Source organism: Erpetoichthys calabaricus, chromosome 7 (assembly GCF_900747795.2).
Source record: "Erpetoichthys calabaricus chromosome 7, fErpCal1.3, whole genome shotgun sequence".
NCBI lineage: Eukaryota > Metazoa > Chordata > Cladistia > Polypteriformes > Polypteridae > Erpetoichthys > Erpetoichthys calabaricus.
The window spans coordinates 73,645,954-73,667,737 of record NC_041400.2 but is presented as its reverse complement, the minus strand read 5'-3'; the positions used below and the strand labels follow the sequence as shown (position 1 = coordinate 73,667,737).

At 38.7% G+C, this 21,784-nt stretch overlaps 1 protein-coding gene across 1 annotated transcript in view; it reads right to left on the bottom strand.

The window, feature by feature from the left end:
* si:dkey-40c11.2 (uncharacterized) overlaps positions 1 to 21,784 on the bottom strand; it is a 208,753-nt gene that overhangs the window by 13,090 nt on the left and 173,879 nt on the right. Inside the window, exons 14-15 of the mRNA XM_028804660.2 lie at positions 13,538 to 13,692; positions 12,111 to 12,168 (exon numbers count right to left, since the gene is read on the bottom strand). Of these exons, the coding sequence (XP_028660493.1) occupies positions 12,111 to 12,168; positions 13,538 to 13,692 (213 nt within the window). The remainder of the gene's footprint in view (positions 1 to 12,110; positions 12,169 to 13,537; positions 13,693 to 21,784) is intronic.

Sequence of the window (21,784 nt, the reverse complement as noted above, 5' to 3'; positions counted from 1 at the left end):
GTAGCTGTATGTAAAATATTTAAGCTTTTTTCTATGATAGTGTATCATACATAAAATGTAATCTGATGATGTTGCACATACTGCTGTAGATCTGTAGAACCATTTTGCAAAAGAAATGTTTAAATGGCTGCTCTTGCAGTCATTGGAATATTTTTTTCAGATAGAATCTGAAAAGTATAAGCATTTACCATATTACTGCTGTTCCTCAATTCACAAGGACAGCTTGCTGGTGGGCAAAGTTAAAAAAATATATATTATGCACTTCTTTCTTGCTGAAGTAAAAGTATTAAAAGATATAACACCTTGTGTTCATAAGTGGAAGGTTTTGACATTCACGGATAAATGAGCTGCCCCCTCAATCTGCACACTGTGTTCAGTCAGTGTAAATGCACCTTACATTACAATAGGATTATAGAATTCAGACCCGGAGAGTGGATACATGTTGAATGTTGATTAGCACATGAAAGTAAGAATTTCATTGTACTCTGCACTGTGACAATATTGAACCTAAGAACCTATGGATACCATAATTTGCAAAAGGACAGTGGAACAAATGCTAGAATGGTAGAATGGATATTTCAATTCAAGTCAGAAATCCTATGTTATGTTACAGCCAGGATTTTTTCCCTGGCTTATATTTATTTTCTGGTTTTTTGTGTTGTTTTTGTTATTTTTGAATGTATTATTTTTATTTATTTGTGCAATATCTGGTAGGTTTGTTTACTGTTTGTATGTATTTAAGTGTTGTGACATTCCTTCTACTTTGTGGGTGGAACTCCTGATTTCACATCTGCTTGAACCACCCTTAGCCTTGAGGTGAAAGAGAAAGTCCCAGCAGTGGTCCATTAGGTTTGTTGTACATATTATTGTGAGTATTGATTGATTTCTTTGCTTTTTTTGATATTTCAGTTTTGGTCTAGGATTACTGATTTTTGGATTTCATATTGGGAGTTGTTCATATTGTATTTCCTTTTTAGCCAAATCCTTTTTGCTATTTTTCCTTGTTCTTCATGCTTTTGTTAAATCTGAATAAATTCTTCACTCATGAAGATTCGCCGCGTGGACTTTGCTTATCAAGATAGAAGTTTTACAATTCCTCTCTCTTGAAAGACACTTTTGCATGTGTCCTGAAAATTTTAAATCCAGGTCCCCATTTTTGGGCTTGTGTAAAACACAGCCTGCCTATTGAGTTTGGGTGATGGCTGTCAAGGTGTGAGGCTACAACTGTGTAGGTTGGTGAAGGTCCTGGCATGATTTTGGAGGCTATTAGGAGACCTCACACCCATTTTTGCGATATTTATGACAACATTATATAACCGCCTTAAGCTTTCAGATCGCAAATGTTCAGATGCATCATCAGAAAAAGGAAGTAATAACTCCACATTCCTTGAAATGTACCAAGAAACAAAAAATTCACGTCAATGTGAAAATGGCATTTCTGCAAATTAAGTTTGGAGTAGGTTCTGGCTTGCACACAGCCTTTTGCTTGATTTCATAAACAAAAATGGGCATAGAATAAGTATACCAGTATTAAAGTGTGAAAAGTCTCCACGGTACTCTCCTGTAAATTTTAAAATGCACCAACACATCTGCAGTGGTTTGACTAAGCATTCTGGGACTGACTAAATAATGTCAGAGTTGAAACTAACGTCAAAACCATAAAGTTCAAATGCAAATTGTGTATTGGAACTCATCCAAAACATCATTAAGATATTCAGTATCAATGACCCATTTTCTGTAAATAGGGAACTGACCAGTAATGGCGGACTGCACGATAATGTGCAGTGAATACATTTGACTTATAGTTTTCATACTCTCTCTGTACATTTACCATTTGTTTGGTCAGAGGTTAATGTGCTTGCTGCATCGTGAGCTGCTCTTGTTTTCTCCACTCTAGTGGCCCACTTCTTCTCTTCCTCCGTTAGCATTTTTTCACGTTAAAACTATTTAAGTCAGTTTTTGTGTTGCAATTACTTAGTACGTTTTTCTTAATTTTTCACTTAAGCTGGCACTTAAGTGTTCAATCTGCCTCAAGAATGATTTAAGATATGAAGAGGTAGAGGAAGTGACAGCGAAGGTGGTAGGGATTAGAATGGCGCCGTACACATGCCCACCCTGCTGCCCGCTGCCGAAAGTTGATTCTACAATAAAAAAGAGTAATAAAAATCATCACTCTGAAAGTGGACAGTAGAGGTCACGTAGTATATGTTGTGGCAGGCGGCCAGAACCCATGCCCGGCCAGGACGCCCCTGCAGCATATGTTCCAGGAGAGCAAGGATGGGAGACCCAATACCTCCCCCTGGACACTAGATGGCAGCCTCCCTGGGTTGCAGCAGTGCCTCGGACTCCCACAGGGCTTCATGGGGGTTGGAGTTTGGTGCAGCCTTGTTGGGTTCCACAGGTGCCACCAGGGGGTGCTGCAGCAGGAGCTGATGGGCCCTTCTGGGCAGTTGTTTCGCCACACCTGGAAGTGCAACCGGGTGTTGCCAATCAAGCACCTGGAGCACTTCCGGGTGCCTGATGAAAGGAGCCAGCGACCACTACTCAGGAACCAGAATCGGGAGGATGAGGACGAGGTTGGCTGGGAGGAGTGCTGGAGGAAGAAGAGTGTGTTTTACTTTGTGTGTTTATGCTTGGGACTGTGTACTGCCTGTGGGACACGGGGAAGACGTGCGCCCACAGGCAAACAAAAATAAATAGTTTATTTTATGTGTGCCTCCGTGTCCAGTCTGTGTTGGGTCGGGCACCTATATAGTGCCTTTTCACAATGTGTACCAAATTTCAGGTCAATCGATCAAATGGTTTGCGAGCTACAGGTGATTTAAAATCCTGGACAGACAAATGGACAGCCACGGTAGCTTATTATATAAGAAGATTATCACATGCAATCATTATAGCAAAGCATAGCAACCAATGTGACACAACAACATCAGCTGACTTTATCAAACCTGACCACAAAAATGTTAAAAATAAATGAAAACAAAGTTTAAAAAAAAGTAGAGAAAAAAATGAACACTCTCAACTACATCAAAACAAATGGACACCATTACAACATTACAGATCACAATTTGACTTTCTGTGCTTTCAGCTATTCCCATATCCTTCATATGAATAAGTAAACACATCCTCTTCTGGCAAAGCTTTCATGCAAACATGCTCCTGTTTATATGATGCTGTCTGTGTAAGGTAAAAAGAAAAAGAACACCATTGATCAACACACACTGTAAGTGAAAACTGGCTAAAGTGGAATGTCATGAAGAAGACAAGAAGACAAAGGTTAATAAAGAAATAAAAACAAAAACCTTCCAGTCAGTTGAATTGTGGAAGGAAAAAGAACAGTTCAACAATTATAATGCAGTCACATTTACAAAATACCAGGAAAAAACACATTTAAAAATGCAATAAAAAGCTTAACTAACTACCACATTAAGTCAAGTCAAGTTGGGGAGCATGCACTGGTACAGTGCATTGCCGCACCCACTACACGATGAAGCAACTTGGGATCCTGGTTTGCAACCCCCCAGGCAGACATGCGGTCCAGTCCCACCCTCCGGAAATGACCCTCTATCTGCTGCAGCCAGGTGTTCTGTGGGCGACCTCTTGGCCTGGTCCAGCCACTCGGTCCCCAACAATGAGGACCTTACGAGCCGGATCACCCTCTGAGAAACGCTCCACATGGCTGTAGTGCAGCAACTGACGCTCCCTCACAATGCAAGTAATGTGCTTCATTCGGGACTCCATGAGCAACCGCTCATTCGACACAAAGTCAAACCAACGGTACCCAAGGATTTTCCGGAGAGACAGTACCAAAGGAATCCAGTCTTTGTCTCAGGTCACTGGATAGCGTCCATGTCTCGCAACCATATAGCAAGACAGGAAGCACCAGGACTCTAAACACTTGGACCTTTTTCCTTTTGCATAGATATTGGCAGTGCCACACACCCCTTTCCAGCGACCTCATGACCCCCCCTTGCTCTCCCAATCCATCTACTGATTTCTTAGGAAGAGTTACCAGAGACATGAATGTCACTGCCAAGGTAAGTAAAGACGTAAGGTAAGACTGAGCGAGGAGTCTGAGTGTCTTGGCTTGCGAGTGTCCTGGATAAAAACCAAGATCCAGGCCTTTAATAACCTCTTGGGCACAGCCATCAGCAGTGTGTCTGTTTGCGGAGAGAGTGTCAACCTTGTTGAGAGGTTTAACACATCAAGTAAACAAAATTGTAATGAAGACAACACAGACTAGTAAGCTGTTCTAGGCACCCCACTGATTAAGATCTTCCTGATAAAAGTCCTTACCAAATTATTTAACTCAATGTCTGAATGTCAATTGTGAATTAAAGCAACAGCAAGAATTTGATCATCATTCTTAGTGAAAGATTTGGTTTACTAGGTATATTTACTGAAGCCAAAGCTATTTTTAACTCCCCACATGCCTGATTTTGCACATATTCATCTATGTCTATACATTACTGTGGTTTGAGCCTCTGATTGGTCATAGATGTGAAACAACAATCTCTGATAAGCATCTATCTGTATAAATGGCAGAAGGTGACTTAGAGTCAAACAAAACAGTAGACAAAAATGAAGAGATATCTGTATACAAATGAGCAAACCATCTATAGTACATTACCCAGGAGCATTTTAGTTTAGACATCGAAAAAGAAAGAGATTCGAAATATGCTCATTTTTAGAATTTTATGTAAATGTCATATTTGCAAAGATATCTTTATTGACTTATAATAATGTCACAACTTTGCAGCATTTGCTAGTTTTACATGTGAAATATAAAAAGTAGCAAGATATAACAGAAGTTTAACAATCAAGCACAAGAACAAATAGTCATCTAAATGTGTAACATTACTTTTAAAACTAAAGCAGATGGCCATGAAACTGATATCCTATCCCAAGGGTTAAGTATGTAACCACAGATATTAAGATGAAACTCCTGAAATGTTCAAACTCTGCAGTTGCATGCATCATTATAAAATGTTACTACCTGATCAAAAACTCAAGAGCTTCAGCTATTGAAAGCAAAACCAAAAACAGTACCACATAATCTCCCCATGAAACCTATAAAACTCTGAATAACCTAAAAAAGCTTTCACATTTTTTGCAGTTTTAGCAATACCAACATAGTTTTTCTTAAACAGACAAAGAGGCAGGGTTTATTTCATTTTATTATAGTTTCTAGCTGTGATGGCGTGGCTGTTTTAATGGAATCTGCGCCTCCAAATTACAGCTTTGCTCGTGCGGATCACCAAGGAAAGAAAGGCGGTGGTTTAGCAAACATGTACTCGAGCCGGTTAAGATGTCCGTTTTGGTAAATTCAAGTCCTTTGAGTATCTTACTGTTGTTATTCATGGAGTTCAGTTTCTAGTATTATTCGTGTATAGACCTCCTAAATTCAATTCGTCTTTCTTTGAGGAATTCTCAGACTTGGTGACAATTATAATTACGAAATATGACACGCTCCTAATAGTTGGTGACTTTAATTTTCATATCGATAAACAGTGTGACCCAAAAGTAAAAGAATTTATGAACCTCCTGGACTCTTGATTTGAGACAGCTCGTTAATCAGCCTACACATAAAGCAGGTCATACATTAGACTTAGTAATTACTAAAGGACTGAAAGTTGATGTGAAGCAGATCATTGATATTGGTCTATCAGACCATTTTCTTTTACTATTTAATATAGAAATAATGATAAAAAAACATTCACGAGAAGTATATTGTTACAAAACGCTTCTTTGATTCATCAGCAGCTTCAAAATTTACAAACATTCTAAGCAACCAGTCCGTTTGTAGTGCTAACTACAATAGCGAGGATAATGTAAATAGTAAGGTGGAAAAATTTAATACTAAAGGTGAGAGCTGCTGCTGACATAGTCGCACCTGAAAAGACAGTTTAAAAATCTTCTAGCATTGTTATACCATGGAAGACCCAAAGAGTGTCTGATTTAAAAAGAGAACATGCCAGACAGCTGAGCGTAAATGGAGAAAAACTAAACTAACTATCCACTATGAGATACTGAAGGTTAAAATAACAGAATACAATAACACAGTCCGTCTTGAGAGGCACTGCTATTTCTCTAGAATTATAAATAACAATGCTAGTAATCCTTATTCTCTATGATTGATTGTCTGCTAAACCCAGGTAACTCAATGGAATGCCTCCAGAATACTTCCAGTGAAACTTGTGAGGCTATTGCTGTATTTTTCAATCAAAAAATTAATGATATTAGAAATAATATACAGTAGACCCATGCGAAGTGGGAGCACATTAAATGTATGATATTGCAACTCTCTGCACATTTAGAATCCTTAGATTTATACTTGATATCACTTTCATGATGAAAAGCATTAAAGTACATATATTACATTTTACAGATAAATCGGTAATTTCGTTTAAATAATGAATTCTGTTAATAATTACACACATGGGGGTGACACAGTAGTGGAGCGTTAGTGCTGCTGTCTTGCAGGGAGTCATGTCGCTGATATTCCCTGCCTGGAGTTTACATGTTTTCCTGCTAGGTTTCCTCAATGTGCTCCAGTATCCTTCCAAAGATATGCAGATTTGGGTATTTGGCGCTGCTAAAATGACGCTAGTGTATGTGTGTGCTTATATTCACCTTGCGATGAGCCTAGGCCTCGTCCAGGGATTGTTTCTCACTCGTGTCCAATGCTTGCTGGAATGGACACATCCCTGGATTTAATCAATAAATATCCTTTTCAGAGATATTGCGGTAATGTGTCATCGGAATTTACTGGGTGTTCTAGGCAATTCACAACACAGATAAGCCAAGAAGCAAGTATAAACACTACAACACTTGCGTAGCAGGAGCATCTGCTGCAGCATGCGTCGCGTGAAGTATAAACCCGGCCTAAGGCTTCTGGAACTGAGCCTAAGCACCAGAAGAAGTTTAAAACACTCCAGGAGAAGGTTGGATCTACTGGATTTGCTCCGGGAACTAAAAAGTTATGCTGCAGCAGCGAGCCACTACGGCATTAATGAAAGCACCGTATGCTACATAAAGAAGAACGAAGCAGCGATCTGGAGTACTGTATCTGTAAGTTTCTGTGATAGTGCCAAAAAGGTAACGACCGTAAGGAATAAAAATATCGTCAGGATGGAATCTGCCTTGGCACTGTGGATCACCGACTGTAGGAAGAACATCCCCTTGGATGGTAACATCATCCATGAGAAAGCACGGAAATTGTACCAGCAGTTCGCTACAGGGAGACAATGTAGCAACTTCCTATCACAATGTTCCTGAAACCTATAAAAAAAAGCCAGCACGAAACCCCACCAGAAGAAGACCCGTACAAAGATATGACTCCTCCTGAAGCACCTGAACAAGAGGCGCCACCCGAGGAGTTTTAAATCCTCTGCATCGTATTGCACAGCTACTTCATCATCATCATCAATATCATTCATCATTGGTGAGTAGCCGTACATTTTACTGTATTTTAATTAAATGAAATTATTATGCATTTACTCTACTTATAACAAAGAAAACTACAGCGCATACCAAAGAAAACGCGCTTACATGAATTACAGTACGTATAGCGGTAACATCTGTATTTTACATCCTAGCACCGCGGGAGACATAGCAGTACAGTACTGTACAGTATATGGGTTTACCTTTACATTTTGTTTTTAGGTAATGTATTAAGGTAATGTATTAATGTATTAAGCTGAGTTTGCAATGAAATTAAAGTGCTTTGGGGGCATACTGTATTTAGGGTTGAAACTATAAAAATAGGCATTTAAAAGGCATTTTTTAACCACATCCAAAAGTCGCGGTTTTTCACAATTCACGGAAATTTTGGGGGTGTACTGTAGTATATCTCCCCAATACTGCACATCCTCTTAAGCCCCAATACTCCGTTATAAACAAATTAAATTCTTTCGCCAGGATAGATTTACCTGATTTATACAAAATAATTTCTCAACTGAGACCCTCCACCTGCGTCCTTGACCCAATACCAACAAGTTTTTTCAAAGAAGTATCGGGCGTGCTAATTGATAGCATTCTTGACATAGTAAACTCGTCATTAGATACGGGGGTCTTCCCAAACTGTATTAAGACTGCTGTAGTTACCACTACTCAAGAAAAATAATCTCGACTCCTCTGCTTTTGAAACGTTTAGACCTATTTCTAACCCGCCTTTCTAAAGTAAAATTCTAGAGAAGGCAGTCATTATGCAGCTAAATGACCACCTCAATAAACATGCTATTCTTGATAAGTTTCAGTCAGGTTTTAGAACAAATCACAGTACAGAAACTGCACTTGTTAAAGTAGTAAATGACTTGTGGGTAAATGCAGACAAAGGCCATTTATCTGTTGGTTTGAATCCTACCTGGCAGGTAGAAAATTCTTTGTTAGTTGTGGTAATTACAACTCAAAGACACATAATATTCTATATGGTGTTCCACAAGGCTCTATCCTGGCTCCGCTGCTCTTTTCGATCTACATGTCTCCGTTAGATCAGATTATCTCGGGGCATAATGTGAGCTACCACAGTTATGCTGATGACATGCAGCTGTTGTTTCACTAACACAATGTCTCACTTGTGTTTCTGAGTGGATGAATAGTAATTTTCTCAAGCTAAATAAAGAGAACTGAAATTTTAGTGATTGGCAATAACGGATATAATGAGGTTATTAGAAATAAACTTGATGCATTAGGATTAAAAGTCAAGACATGGGTAAAGAATTTAGGGGTAACTGTTGACTGTGACCTGAATTTTAAATCGCATATTAAATCAGATCCTAGGATAGCATTTTTTCACTCAAGAAATACAGAAAAAGTTAGACCTCATATCATTGAAAGATGCTGAGAAATTAGTTCATGCTTTTGTTTTCAGTCAACTAGATTACTGTAACGCACTCCTCTCAGGACTACCCAAAAAAGACATCAATCGATTGCAACTAGTGCAGAATGCAGCTGCTAGAATCCTAACTAGGAAAAGAAAATCCGAGCACATTTCTCCAGTTTTGATGTCACTACACTGGTTACCTGTGTCATTCAGAATTGACTTTAAAATACTGCTTATGATTTACAAAGTCTTAAATAATCTCGCTCCATCTTATATATCGGAATGTCTGACATCTTATATTCCAAATCGTAACCTTAGATCTTCAAATTTGTGTCTGCTTAGAATTCCAAGAGGTAAACTTAAAAGAAGTGGTGAGGCAATCTTCAGCTGTTATGCACCTAAAATCTGGAATAGCCTGCCAATAGGAATTCATCAGGCTAATATGGTGGAGCACTTTACAAAAACTGCTAAAAACACATTATTTTAACATGGCTTCTCATAACTTCATGTTAATTTAATCCTGATGCTCTGCATATTCAATTAATTATCATTACTATTCATGGTGGCTCCAAAATCTGTACTAGCCCCTACTCTCTCTTCTGTTCTTTTTCCAGTTTTCTGTGGTGGCGACCTGCGCCACCACCACCTAATCAAAGCACCGTGATGTTCCTACATTGATGGATTAAAGGCCACAAGTCCATGTGACCGTCATCATCAAGTCCTTCCATGAGAACCCTGAATACAATGAGGACTGATCATTTATGTTAGGTAGAATGCCTAGAGGGGGCTGGGCAGTCTCATGGCCTGGAACCCCTGCAGAATTTATTTTTGCTCCAGCTGTCTGGAGTTTTTATTGTTTTTTCTGTCCTCCCTGGCCATCGGACCTTTCTTTTATTCTATGTTAATTAGTGTTCTCTTATTTTAATTCTTACTTTATCTTTTTCTCTTTCTTCTTCATGTAAAGCACTTTGAGATACATTATTTGTATGAAAATGTGCTATATAAATAAATGTTGTTGTTGTTGTTTACCTCCACAGTCTGACACTAAACTTTGAACAAAAAAAACCAGCTTTTTTTCAAATGTTTGATTTTCCAATGACCTCTGTTTTCCAGTTCATAATTAAAAGTGAAGTTTGACATACTGTGCAAGAGTTTGTGCGTGATGAGGAGAAAGTAATAAAAAAAGAGAACACAGAACAAGGAAACTCCATCCAGGCCATGCATTACCCAGCATGTAAACCCAGACATTTCAATCTGTTAGAAAACAACATTAACTACTGCTCCACCAGGCTGTTACAAACTGAACAGATGTCTAATTAAAATGAATTGACCAAGTAGGGCGTATTTAGAGAGATAAATTATAAGCCTCATTTCTTCAATGGATGGGACTGTTAGATGTAAAGACACAAAATGTGGGAGACTCAGTCACAAGAATAGTAAGCTTTTGCAGAAAAGCAGAATTTTGCTGGGAAACCCCAGGGTTGAACTGGAATTGAGAACAACTTGTGTACTATTGTAAAGCACGCTGCAGACAATTAATTTATTTAAGCCACTGGCCAAGTACCTTGTAATGGACAATCATTAATAAGAAAATCAGAACTTAGGTACCCAGATTTCTACTAGATTAACACAGTTAGGGCAAGTACAGTATATGGTCACACAGAAAACATTACATATCTCAGTAGATTAGAACTGGTGAAAAAGGCTATTGGGTCATATAAATTGACACCAAAATTCCTCAATGAGAATAATTTATAAAGGTCATGAGAAAGGTCTTAGACTCTACCTGATAAAGAATCCAAAACCTATACTTCATGCCCATTTTAGAGGACCCCCTGTCCATCATTGTTATAACTTGACTGGCTGTCTGTAAGCCCTAACACCAGATATATTAAATCACAGCAGAAGCCAGAGCCAGTAATCTGTGAAATAAGAAGGTAGTAGGGATGACAGGAGAGAGAGAGAGAGAGAGAGAGAGAGAGAGAGAGAGAGAGAGAGAGAGAGAGAGAGAGAGAGAAACAAAGAAACAAAGAGGCAGGCAATGGACAGGGGCAGAAATAATTGGGAATGATTGAGGAAGAGAGACAGAGGGAGTCAGAATTAAAAAAAGATTAAGTTGTTATGTGAAATAATCTACAGTATGAGAATTCAAAATCAAAGAGAAAACAAAATGGAAATAATCTAGGCTTGAAGATCAGCAATTCTTTTTTTCATTATTATGTAGAGTGCTACTTTTGAGAACAGCATCTAACTTTAATAGAAATATCTTCACATGTGGCAAAGCTGAATTCCCTCTGAGACACCACAATTCTAAAACTACAAAGCAACTGCTTCATTGAATTGCTGAAGTGTGTTTTAAAAAAAGTAAAAATAAAATGCCATGTAGCATGAGTTGCCAACTATGGGTATCAAAACTAATAGGCCGTTCTAATGTACCATGCATGTTATTTTCTGAACCTAAGTTCTCCTAAACAAGCAAACCTTGATCTCTCAATCTACAAAAGTCATCAGAAGGAAGTTGAAAAAATAGTGAAGTTTTTAAAAGTAATTAAAGTACTAATCTGTGCCCAAGCTACATATTTCCTCTTCCATATGTTTGCAACTGTATAGGTTATTAATAATAAACTTCATTAATTACAGTACCATGTTTCTTAGTGTGCATCACCTACACATAAAGTGACTCAAGTGTTGCCCTTTTTCTGCCCGTACACCTTAAGAATACACCAGTGTCCTTCCAATTCATATATAACATTTCTGGTGGAGTCACTGAGCTCTGTTGACGCATCCTTTTAATCTTTAAGACGAATGTTTGTATTTCTGTTTGCACGTCAGTTAATATCCTGTTAGTTTCTTTTCGAAGAGATGTTCACTATCTAACATAACTTAACGTTTTAACTTAAACTAATCAATCTTTTGAGAATGAGTGCCATTTTTTACATTATATTTTTATTTTTTTTATTTCTTTATTGTACTTTTTCCATAAAATAACCAATTACTATTTAAGAATCACAAAAACAACAGTTGACTTAATTTGTTATCCCATATTTCTTTTGCATTTCTTCATCAACTATTATAATGTTTAATAATTGTTGAAGAGCTTTTCCTTCTTTTATTATTATTAATTACTGATTCAGAATACATGTGGATGTTTGAAACATGTACACACAATTTAGGAAATAAAAAAAACTTTAAAACATTCTAAATCTGAATGATGTAATTACCAATTGTTCTCTGCTGTATTTTTTTAGCTTGTAAACACCAAAGTAGCATAAACTTGTAGTCATACCTGCTTGATAACTGTGAATTGCCCGCACACACAACATTGTTTCATGTTCTTCAGAGAGCTGTGGAAAAAAATCAGTGATGTTAACACACAGCAAAACTATTATGTTCAGCAGAGTCTATAAATCAGCCTTGGAAGAAATTAGACTAGACATAATAAGGAATAGGGGGAAAGTTAGAAGTGTGCTATCAAGCAACAGGAGGGGTGGAATGGTTCCATTCAGCAGGGTTACCAGATGGCACCTGCTATATTTTAAGTGATTAAACCATAGTATTGACTTATGTGCTGTTCAAAAGGATGTGTCTCGAAGGCTTTACTTATACCACTAACGCCTTACAAATATACAATCATTAATGCAAAGCAGATGCTGGGTAAATTAATAATTAAAAAAAAAAAATTAAAAAGGCCCTTTCTTGTAATACTCCTAATAATCAAGTTGCACCCTGTCAGTTTTAGGTCTATAAACCCCAGCTTGTCAGACAGAATTGGCTCTATAAAAGGCTACTCTAACTGCCAAGATCTTAAATTTCATTCTCAGTATAACAGCACCACCACCTGGATTTCAGTCAAATTGCAGGCCAGAAAATGGATTTAAACATGTCAAGTAAGATGAGGGGGGCGGCACGGTGGCACAGTGGGTAGCGCTGCTGCCTCGCAGTTGGGAGACCTGGGTTCGCTTCCCGGGTCCTCCCTGCGTGGAGTTTGCATGTTCTCCCTGTGTCTGCATGGGTTTCCTCCGGGCACTCTGGTTTCCTCCCAAAGTCCAAAGACATGCTGGTTAGGTGGATTGGCGATTCTAAATTGGCCCTAGTGTGTGCTTGGTGTGTGGGTGTGTTTGTGTGTGTCCTGCGGTGGGTTGGCACCCTGCCCAGGATTGTTTCCTGCCTTGTGCCCTGTGTTGGCTGGGATTGGCTCCAGCAGACCCCCGTGACCCTGTGTTCGGATTCAGCGGGTTGGAAAATGGATGGATGGATGAAGTAAGATGAGGGGGGCGGCATGGTGGCACAGTGGGTAGCGCTGCTGCCTCACAGTTGGGAGACCTGGGGACCTGGGTTCGCTTCCCAGGTCCTCCCTGCGTGGAGTTTGCATGTTCTCCCTGTGTCTGCATGGGTTTCCTCCGGGCACTCTGGTTTCCTCCCAAAGTCCAAAGACATGCTGGTTAGGTGGATTGGCGATTCTAAATTGGCCTTGGTGTGTGTTTGTGTGTGTCCTGCGGTGGGTTGGCACCCCGCCCGGGATTGGTTCCTGCCTTGTGCCCTGTGTTGACTGGGATTGGCTCCAGCAGACCCCCGTGACCCTGTGTTCGGATTCAGCGGGTTGGAAAATGAATGGATGAAGTAAGATGAGTAGAGCTGTTCATATTTCTGCCCTGTGCTGTTCATACAGCTGGTCTAGTAATTTATTCATTCACTTTATACCACATTGCATACCTCCTCTCCACTGGCTTCCTCATCCTCATCAGAATCATTGGGGCTATGTCCATGGATACAGGTAGGTGAAGTGGTGGATTGCAGGTCATGTTGTGTCCGGCAAGGTTCAGTTGAACTCTGGAGGTTATAATTCTCCTTCACCTTATTAACAAGAGCTGGTAACAAACAATAATAAAAATAAATAATTCTTCCATACTTTTATAAAATGACATAACTAATTATTATTACTAAACAATGTGAACCCCAAGATATTATGAAAATTACCAATGTGCTGAATAGGAAAAAAAAACAAACAGATCTGGATAATTCTGTCATAGTTACCATTCATGTTCATAAAATGAACTTTAAGAAAAATTGGTCAAAACATTGAAAAAAAGCTAGTGAGATTCCTTTAGCAGTCAAAAGACATGCCTTTGGCCTGATTTTTGAGACAATCATTAGAACATTAGAAAAATGTAAATGAGAACAGTCTGTTCAGGCCAGAAATATCATTTTGGGGTCAGTTATTTCTTCACAGTCATGGTATGTATTAATTTGTCACATGAATCTGTTTCTAAAGTAAAGCTTTTTTTGTAAATTTAAAAAACTAGCTAGCCTGCTCTTGCACTTTATAATGGAGGAGAAGGATAAAGGAGTCCTATTATTAAAAAAGCCTTAAAACCTACTACATCCACTTTGAAGTAACAATGGCTTCGATTTAAGAAAGCATGCCTTCCGTGTTTATGAGGCATGCTTGTAATAACAAAAGTAAACTAAACAGAATACATTTTACCTCAGATTCTTGGTCCTGTTTTCATGAGGTATGGACATGTTTCTTGCTCGTTTATCTGGTTTCAGCTCCCATGGTTGGTTAAGTTATGACAACACAACCCCGAATCCTCCCCAAACCAAATCAACCCTTTACATTCTGTGTTATTCTATATAGCCTACACATAGCGATACGCACTGAGTGGTAGCATGGTGAAAAGCACACATAAGATTTTCCTGTCCAGGGATTGTTCCTGCCCTACACCCTTCCTGCCCTACACCCTTTGATTGTTGGGATAGCTTCTAGCTGACCCGTGACCCTGCCCTGGATAAGTAGGTTAGGAAGATGGACAGGTGACTGCCTATAAAGTCTACTCAGTTCTTGTCACTTTTTTGAATGCTAAGCAATTAGTCAATATTCTCTCACTCAGAAAAGCACATGTTTACAGAATAGGGACACCAATTCACATCTGGGCATCAATATTCAGTGTAAATAATGGCACTTGGTGATGACTTTCTGAGGAGAATTCATGCCCCTGGGGCTGAAAGAGTGCTGCAGAAGAAGACAAATGAAGCGATTGACAAAGTGAAGTGCAGTGCCAGCCTCCATTTAAAATGACTGAATCCTATAACAATGGTTTTGTTGTTTTGTAATATGTGTTTAGTCTCAAAACACATATCAATAACCAGTAACATTTTGGGTTTTAAAAATGGACATACAGTGCATCCGGAAAGTATTCACAGCGCATCACTTTTTCCACATTTTGTTATGTTACAGCCTTATTCCAAAATGGATTAAATTCATTTTTTTCCTCATATTTCTACACAGAACACCCCATAATGACAACGTGAAAAAAGTTTACTTGAGACTTTTGCAAATTTATTAAAAATAAAAATATTGAGAAAACACATGAACATAAGTATTCACAGCCTTTGCCATGAAGCTCAAAATTGAACTCAGGTGCATCTCGTTTCCCCTGATCATCCTTGAGATGTTTCTGCAGCTTAATTGGAGTCCACCTGTGGTAAATTCAGTTGATTGGACATGATTTGGAAAGGCACACACCTGTCTATATAAGGTCCCACAGTTGACAGTTCATATCAGAGCACAAACCAAGCATGAAGTCAAAGGAATTGTCTGTAGACCTCCGAGACAGGATTGTCTCGAGGCACAAATATGGGGAAGGTTACAGAAAAATTTCTGCTGCTTTGAAGGTCCCAGTGAGCACAGTGGCCTCCATCATCCGTAAGTGGAAAGAGTTTGAAACCACCAGGACTCTTCCTAGAGCTGGCCAGCCATCTAAACTGAGCGATCGGAGGAGAAGGGCCTTAGTCAGGGAGGTGACCAAGAACCCGATGGTCACTCTGTCAGAGTTCCAGAGGTCCTCTGTGTAGACAGGAGAACCTTCCAGAAGGACAACCATCTCTGCAGCAATCCACCAATCAGGCCTGTATGGTAGAGTGGCCAGACGGAAGCCACTCCTTAGTAAAAGGCACATGGCAGCCCGCCTGGAGTTTGCCAAAAGGCACCTGAAGGACTCTCAGACCATGAGAAAGAAAATTCTCTGGTCTGATGAGACAAAGATTGAACTCTTTGGTGTAAATGCCAGATGTCACGTTTGGAGAAAACCAGGCACAGCTCATCACCAGGCCAATACCATCACTACAGTGAAGCATGGTGGTGGCAGCATCATGCTGTGGGGATGTTTTTCAGCGGCAGGGACTGGGAGACTAGTCAGGATAAAGGGAAAGATGACTGCAGCAATGTACAGAGACATCCTGGATGAAAACCTGCTCCACAGCGCTCTTGACCTCAGACTGGGGCGACGGTTCATCTTTCAGCAGGACAACGACCCTAAGCACACAGCCAAGACTTCAAAGGAGTGGCTTCAGGACAACTCTGTGAATGTCCTTGAATGGCCCGGCCAGAGCCCAGACTTCAATCCTTTTGAACATCTCTGGAGAGATCTTAAAATGGCTGTGCACCGACATTTCCCATCCAACCTGATGGAGCTTGAGGTGTGCCAAGCTTGTGGCATCATATTCAAAAAGACTTGAGGCTGTAATTGTTGCCAAAGGTGCATCGACAAAGTATTGAGCAAAGGCTGTGAATACTTATGTACATGTGATTTCTCAGTTTTTTTATTTTAATAAATTTGCAAAAACCTCAAGTAAACTTTTTTCATGTTGTCATTATGGGGTGTTGTGTGTAGAATTCTGAGGAAAAAAATGAATTTAATCCATTTTGGAATAAGGCTGTAACATAACAAAATGTGGAAAAAGTGATGCGCTGTGAATACTTTCCGGATGCACTGTATTCAGTAAGTTTTAAGGCTTTTCTTTAGGTTTGGACCCTACTAGTCATTATCTCCATTATAAAATGCAAAAGTGGGCTAGTTATCTTTTTTAAATTTCTAAAATAATAATAATATAATAATAATGCATTTTATCCATAGGGCACGTTACATTAGCAGTAAATCTCAAAGTGCTACATAGTACTAGGGTGTTGTACTGTTTTAGCCATTATGAATGTAGTGAAAAGTCAGGCAAAATGACACATTTTATTGGCTAACTAAAAAGATTACAATATGCAAGTTTACGAGGCAACTCAGGCCCCTTCTTCAGGCAAGATGTAGAAGGGGCCTGAGTTGCCTCGAAAGCTTGCATATTGTAATCTTTTTAGATAGCCAATAAAAGGTGTTATTTTGCTTGACTTTTCACTAAAGTGCTACATAAAAAGTTTAAACAAAGGCAAAGCAAGATAAAAACAGAGATAAAACAACAATAATTATAGCATTCTTGTTAATAAGCTTTCCTAAATAGAAAAGTCTTTAGCTGTTTTTTTTAAAACAGCCCACAATCTGCTGTGTTCTTAGGCTCTCTGGTAGGGTATTCCAAAGCCCTGGAGCAGCGGCTGCAAATGCTCGCTCACCCATTGTATGAAGTTTGGTCACAGGGGTGCGAAGGTGGTCGGTATTTGCAAAACGGAGGTTTCTTGCAGTGAATTGTAGTATGAGTTCTTTGAGATATTGTGGAGCATTTCCATGGATATGCTTCACTTTAGAACGCAATTTCATATGGTGAACTAATATATCTATACTAATTAATAAAAGGCAAAGCCCTCACTGACTCACTGACTGACTGACTGACTGACTGACTGACTCATCACTAATTCTCCAACTTCCCGTGTAGGTGGAAGGCTGAAATTTGGAAGGCTCATTCCTTACAGCTTACTTACAAAAGTTAAGCAGGTTTCATTTCGAAATTCTACGTGTAATGGTCATAACTGGAACCTGTTTTTTGTCCATATACTCTAATGGAGGAGGCGGAGTCACGTATCGCGTCATCACACCTCCTACGTAATCACTTGAACTAAAAACAAGGAAGAGATTTACAGCACGAGTCAAACGCGGGAATGAAGGTAAATGACGTTAATTTTTGAGTGTCTTTTAATACTGTGTAAGCATACATATTAAAACATGTGCAATTAAACATGTGCATTTACGGGGTGATTTCTCAGCCATAAAAGCTAGCCTTTTATCAAACGCGAGAACAAAGGTAAATGACGTTAATTTTTGAGTGTCTTTTAATACTGTGTAAGCATGCATATTAACACATGTGCAATTAAACGTGTGCATTTACGGGGTGATTTCTCAGGCTTAAAAGCTCGCCTTTTATTAAAAAGATAAATGCTAACTGTTTTCATTCTGAAGGGCACAAACCACGTTGGATTTTGTAATGATAGTTGATTAGTAAGGTCTATTAAGGGATACTTACAGAATGATTAGTAATGCGTGTGAATGCCGATGCAAGTAGGAGAATGGGCGTGAACTAAAGAACGATTAGTAACTTGTACAGTAAATGTCTCTAAAGTCTGTCTATTAAAAAGTTATTATATCTTTCAATCCTGTGTATTGATTAAACTACGAACCTAACAAGATCACTACATGGTGTCAGAAGTGGCGGATTGGAAGAGGAATGTGAAGAAGAGGTTCAGCTTTTGAACGAGTCGCGTGTCTGTGAGTAACCCGAAAACGTGATCAGAAAGCGCTAAGACATTCTAGCAAAAGAGAAAAAAAAATATGTTAGGATTACAGCCCCCACCAAATCTCCAGTTAAAGGGAAATGTAGCTGAAAATTGGAAAAGATTTAAACAGAGATTCGAGTTGTATCTTGCTGCGATTGAAGCAGATAGGAAAAGTGAAAAAATGAAAGCGTCTATGCTTCTACATGTAATTGGTGAAGAGGCGCTAGAGGTGTATAACAATTTTCAGTTTGAAGAAGATGGAGACAATATGAAATTGAACAAAATAGTTGAAAAATTCAAAACATATTGCAACCCAAAGCGCAATGTGACGTTGAGCGGCACAAGTTTTTTTACATGTTTCCAGAAAAGCGGAGAAACAATAGAGCAGTATGTCACGGAATTGCGTAATAGGAGCTGTTCTAAGAAGAAACCGTCAAGACATCAAAGGACCAATAACCTCTAATCAGAACACTAACACCAGCGAAACAAATATTAACGAGAAAACAAGTATAAATCAGGAAAGAACATCTCAACTGCAAACACAATTAACCAGAATGTCAAAATGTCAAGTAAAACCACCAGAACGACTCATTGAGACATGTTGAGGATTAAAGGAACATTTTCAATTAAGAAATGCTGAATTCCTTTAACAGTTGTGCTTTTTATACATAGTTTGAATGTTGGATGTATGCCTGAAATGTTCTGGATAGTTCAGTTGTTTGAAGTGATCAAGAATTAAACGTGTGCATTTACGGAGTGATTTCTCAGGCTTAAAAGCTCGCTTTTTATTAAAAAGGTAAATGCTAACTGTTTTCATTCTGAAGGGCACAAACCACGTTAGATTTCAGCCGTTAAACGCGCAAAAATGTCGGTACACCAGATAAATAAGCGCAACATATTATCAGTTGTACTGTATGCTTACAATACATATAGAAATGTGTTAATCGTTAACTAATAGTATCGGATGGTGTTTTTCGACTCGCACCTTGATTTAAACGATTGCATGTCTTGGTGGGTTTGCATAGCTTATTGTCAATATCTTTACACCTCTTTTTAAGACTTATTGACTGAAATGGGCTTTCATGAAAAAACTTAGGGCTTTGCTACAAGATACACCCTCCACAAGTTAAGGAAGTAAAAATAAAAAGTATATATTTCTGTTTTATTTAAACCTTTTAAGTTTGTATGCGTAGCCCCATTTGGTTGTTTAAGTTTTTTTTTTTTCTTCAGTAATATTTAATCTCCTTAAAGAAAAACAACATATGCATTTTACTTTTTTTGTATCTCTTTAGTAATATTTTAGTGTAAAAGGATAACGAGTATTTAAACCTTTTATGTTACTTTATAAAGTTATTTTACACAATGTTGAAAAATTAATAAGAAAGCTACATATTTTGGCAGCTGCTGCTTTAATTTTCAATGAAATGAAAAAAGCTCTCCAAGAGAAAACCTCAATGAAGAAGAAACAGTTTGCACTATCTAAAACCGAGAAACCCTCATTTATAAAGGTTTGCTGCAGATGACTTAACTGAAAATAAATTAATAGTTCCTATGTGTATAATACATATTTATCTATTTGACTTATGCCTTAATTCCAGCAACTTGCAACATCTGAGGTACAATTTGTTACATTACTTTGGTTTTTTGCAGCACAGGCAGGTGAAGTGACTTCCTCAGGGTCACACAGTGGTGTCAGTACCACGATTTGAACTGACAAGCTCCGGGTTTGCTTAAATATTACTGAAGAATGAAAAAAAACGAAAACGGGCAAATGGGGCTATGCATACAAATGTCCATCCATCCATTATCCAACCCGCTATATCCTAAATACATGAGCCAATCCCTGCCAACACAGGGCACAAGGCAGGAAACAAACCCCGGGCAAGGTGCCAGCCCACCGCAGGGCGCACACACCCACACACCAGAGACAATTTAGAATCGCCAATGCACCTAACCTGCATGTCTTTGGACCGTGGGAGGAAACCAAAGATATGTGTATATGTGGATATGTATATATATGTATATATGTATATGTATATATATGTTTACATAACTTCTTTAACATACTACTTCTCCGCTGCGAAGCGCGGGTATTTTGCTAGTATATATATATATGTATATATATATATATATATATATATATATATATATATATATATATATATATACATATCAATAAAAGGCAAAGCCCTCACTGACTGACTGACTGACTGACTCACTCATCACTAATTCTCGAACTTCCCGTGTAGGTGGAAGGCTGAAATTTGGCAGGCTCATTCCTTACAGCTTACTTACAAAAGTTAGGCAGGTTTCATTTCGAAATTCTACGCGTAATGGTCATAACTGGAACCTGTTTTTTGTCCATATACTCTAATGGAGGAGGCGGAGTCACGTATCGCGTCATCACGTATTACGCCTCCTACGTAATCACGTGAAGTGAAAACAAGGAAGAGATTTACAGCACGAGTCAAATGCGGGAACGAAGGTAAATGACATTAATTGTTGAGTGTCTTTTAATACTGTGTAATTGTTGAGTGTCTTTTAATACTTTGTAAGCATACATATTAACAGATGTGCAATTAAACATGTGCATTTACGGGGTGATTTCTCAGGCTTAAAGCTCGAAGTGATCTGTATTATTGTAGTATTTCCCTCTACTTACCCTTTACCTGTTTTCTCAAGGGTAAATGTTCTCGTCAGGTTCGTTATCGGGTTGGTCTACTGTTGCACTTTAAAATGAACACACACACACATAAACACACACACACAGACCCTAACCACAACAGTGCCCTATGAATGACACACACACGCTGATTAACCTTTTGCACTTTATACCACACATCAGCCTGTCACTCAGTACTTCAAGAGACTTACTTATTATCGGCACGGACAACATATGATGTTTTAAATAGACCTCAGACCTAAATGTTACTTTTGGTCTCCAAGAAAAATATTAAAACATACAAAGACTCAGTATCCTTGACTATAGGCCATTTATCAGCCAAGAATACCTTCTTCTCATACTGTCCCTTCTTTTGAGTGGCGCTCCTCACTCTCAGCCTTATAAACCTCGCAGCACAGAAATAATGGCAAAAATCTGGCTACCCCAGGTGCTCAAAGAAATCTAACTTATTAATTTAATCACTCTAGACATTAAAACAAAGCATAGAAAGTTAAAAGCAGCATGGTATTTATTACAAGAATAATAATAATACCACTGGAACAAAGAATAGAAAATAAGTACTGATAGGAAAGTCTGAATATATATAGTCTTTAGGAAAAGCTTACGAAAAAGATGAAATGACAAGGATGAATGTCCCAGGGGGGCGTTTGATTTAGCAATGGATGTTCATGATGCCTTTCTGACGACCAATGTCGTCTTCGTCTGTTCCTCTTCTTCTTCTCCTCCCTCCTGCTCCTTCTTCTCCTTCTTCTCCCTCTGCTCCTCTTCCAGACCAAGGCATATTTATCAT